Below are 2,308 nucleotides of genomic sequence, written 5' to 3'. Positions count from 1 at the left end.
CTCAGCCTCTCAAAGTGCTGGGATTACAGGCATGAGCCACCATGCCCAGCCGGTAACTAGGCTTTTAATATGAGGCTTTATATTAATTTGGATAGGAGCTGGGCTGTATTTGAGGTTTACTGTAGCTGTCATTGTTACCATTTTACTTTTTTATATGTATTTATTTTTACCATTTGAGAAAATATCCAAATAGTTACCATTTTAGTGTTCCTACCAGTCACTGACCAGCAGCCTCTTCTCCCAGTAAGCTGATGTCAATTGTGATTCTCTGTATTTGCCTGTCTCTCCAGGGTTTTGAGTGGTGGTTTGCCCTGTGACTTTAATTCTTCCATGGATCAAAGAAAAACCATTGATATTCCAATCTGCTCAGTTTTTTTATTTTGCTGTGAGGAGGGATGTGATGACTTCCAAGCTCTTTACATGTTGGAGCTGACACTAAAAGTCACCTACATACTTTTTCAAGTCCTTTCCCCATGTTTTTCTATAAAGCTCAGGTAAAATAACCCTCTGTGGCGCCTTCCCTGACTTCTCTCTCCTAAATGAAGAGCTACTCTCTGTGTGCTCTAGTAGTTGGAGCAAATACAAGGATTAAACTTAACTGTCTCTTGGCTCTTTGACTCTTTGGACGCCTGGAGAACAGGCATTATGACTCAACTTTGTATTTCTAGCATATGGCATAAATCAATGTCTGTTGAAGGAAAGGGGAACAAAATACTCTTCGCTAACTAAAAACAAAGTACTACTTTTATTTGGCTCATTTCTCCATTTATTGAATAACCACATTTGGAGAGGCATGAAGCACTTAAGTTTTACATGACTACAAAGTTATCACAAATCTCAAACTTTTTAGCCACAGATATTTCATCTCTGTTTAAAGAAAAAGCTTTCAAAACATCTGAGTTAGCTTAATACACAGAGAACCTGAAATATACGGGAACTACGTATTTTTAAATGCTTGTACTTCCTGCTCTAATAATGTCTTCTTTAAACGGAATCCAGCATAAAAGGGATTGAAATGTATAAGGTCATGATGCAAATGCTTTGGAGATAGTGAAACTGATCTGCACAACATGGAAAAAGATGTCATGTGCACAGAAGTTCTGCAAGGATTCATTGAGCCATCTGGGCTTCCATGGCTTGTGCTGTCCATTCTGGTGCTGTTTGACTTATTTTCTCCAAAAGGTTATTCACTTGGAAACAAAGTGATTGGATCTGCTTGTCCCACGTTGGCAGGGCTTCTCGTGCTAAGGGGAAAAAAAATGTACAAAATTAAAATTATTCCTTTGTATTCACAGCAACTGTGAGTTAAAAGATACACACTTTTTACATGCCTATTCTTGGAACAGGCATGTTCCTTTTAAATATCTAAAAAAGAGAAAAAAGTTATTAAAAAAATAAAAACAATAAATACTTTTTTTTTTTTTTGGAGATGGAGTCTTGCTCTGTCACTCAGGCTAGACTGCAGTGGCATGATCTCGGCTCACTGCAACCTCCGCCTCCTGGGTTCAAGCAATTCTCCTGCCTCAGCCTCCCGAGTAGCTGGGATTATAGGCATGCACCACCACCCCGGCTAATTTTGTATTTTCAGTAGAGACAGGGTTTCTCCATGTTGGTCAGGCTGGTCTTGAACTCCCGATCTCAGGTGATCCACCCACCTTGGCCTCCCAAAGTGCCTTACAGGCGTGAGCCACTGCGCCCAGCCAAATTGTGAATTTTCTAAAAAAAACAGACCCCAGTATTTTCCTTGGTTCTTCACAGTGTAGCCTCATTTTACCTCTTGAGCCCACTCTCCTGCCAATTCTTCATTCATAAAATTCCTAATCTTCCCTGCCTTCAAGATACATACTTTTTAAAAATTTCAAATTCCAATTGTTCATTGCTGGTATATAGGAAAGCAATTGACTTTTGTACATTAACCTTGTATCCTGTGATCTTGCCGTGATTGTTTATTAGTTTTAGGAGACTTTTTGTATGTGTTTCTATATAGACAATCATGTTGACTGTGAACAAAGACAGTTTTATTCCTCCTTCCCAATCTGTAGAAAGCTGCATTTCCTTATCTGGTGTTAATAGCTAGGATTCTGGTATGATATTAAATAGGAACATGAGAGTAAACATCTTTGCCTTGTTCCTGACCTAGGGTGAAAGCATATAGTCTCTCATCATTAAGTATGATGTAGGTTTTTTGTAGATATTCTGTATCTGATTGATGAAGTTCCCCTCTATTTCTAGTATATTGAATTTTTTTTTTTTTTTTTTTTTTTTTGAGATGGAGTTTCACTCTTGTTGCCTAGGCTGGAGCGCAATG

At 38.5% G+C, this 2,308-nt stretch overlaps 1 protein-coding gene across 2 annotated transcripts in view; it reads right to left on the bottom strand.

Moving 5' to 3' along the window:
* Positions 1 to 722: 722 nt before the first annotated feature.
* COPS4 (COP9 signalosome subunit 4) overlaps positions 723 to 2,308 on the bottom strand; it is a 45,228-nt gene continuing 43,642 nt past the window's right edge. For both annotated transcript variants that reach the window (XM_011941772.1, XM_011941771.1), the window contains one exon: positions 723 to 1,244. In XM_011941772.1, coding sequence (XP_011797162.1) covers positions 1,188 to 1,244 — 57 coding nt within the window. In that variant the 3' untranslated portion in view covers positions 723 to 1,187. The remainder of the gene's footprint in view (positions 1,245 to 2,308) is intronic.

The sequence above is a fragment of the Colobus angolensis genome, unplaced genomic scaffold, assembly GCF_000951035.1.
Source record: "Colobus angolensis palliatus isolate OR3802 unplaced genomic scaffold, Cang.pa_1.0 Scaffold200, whole genome shotgun sequence".
NCBI classification, from domain to species: Eukaryota; Metazoa; Chordata; class Mammalia; order Primates; family Cercopithecidae; genus Colobus; species Colobus angolensis.
This window is presented reverse-complemented; position numbering and strand designations above follow the sequence as displayed.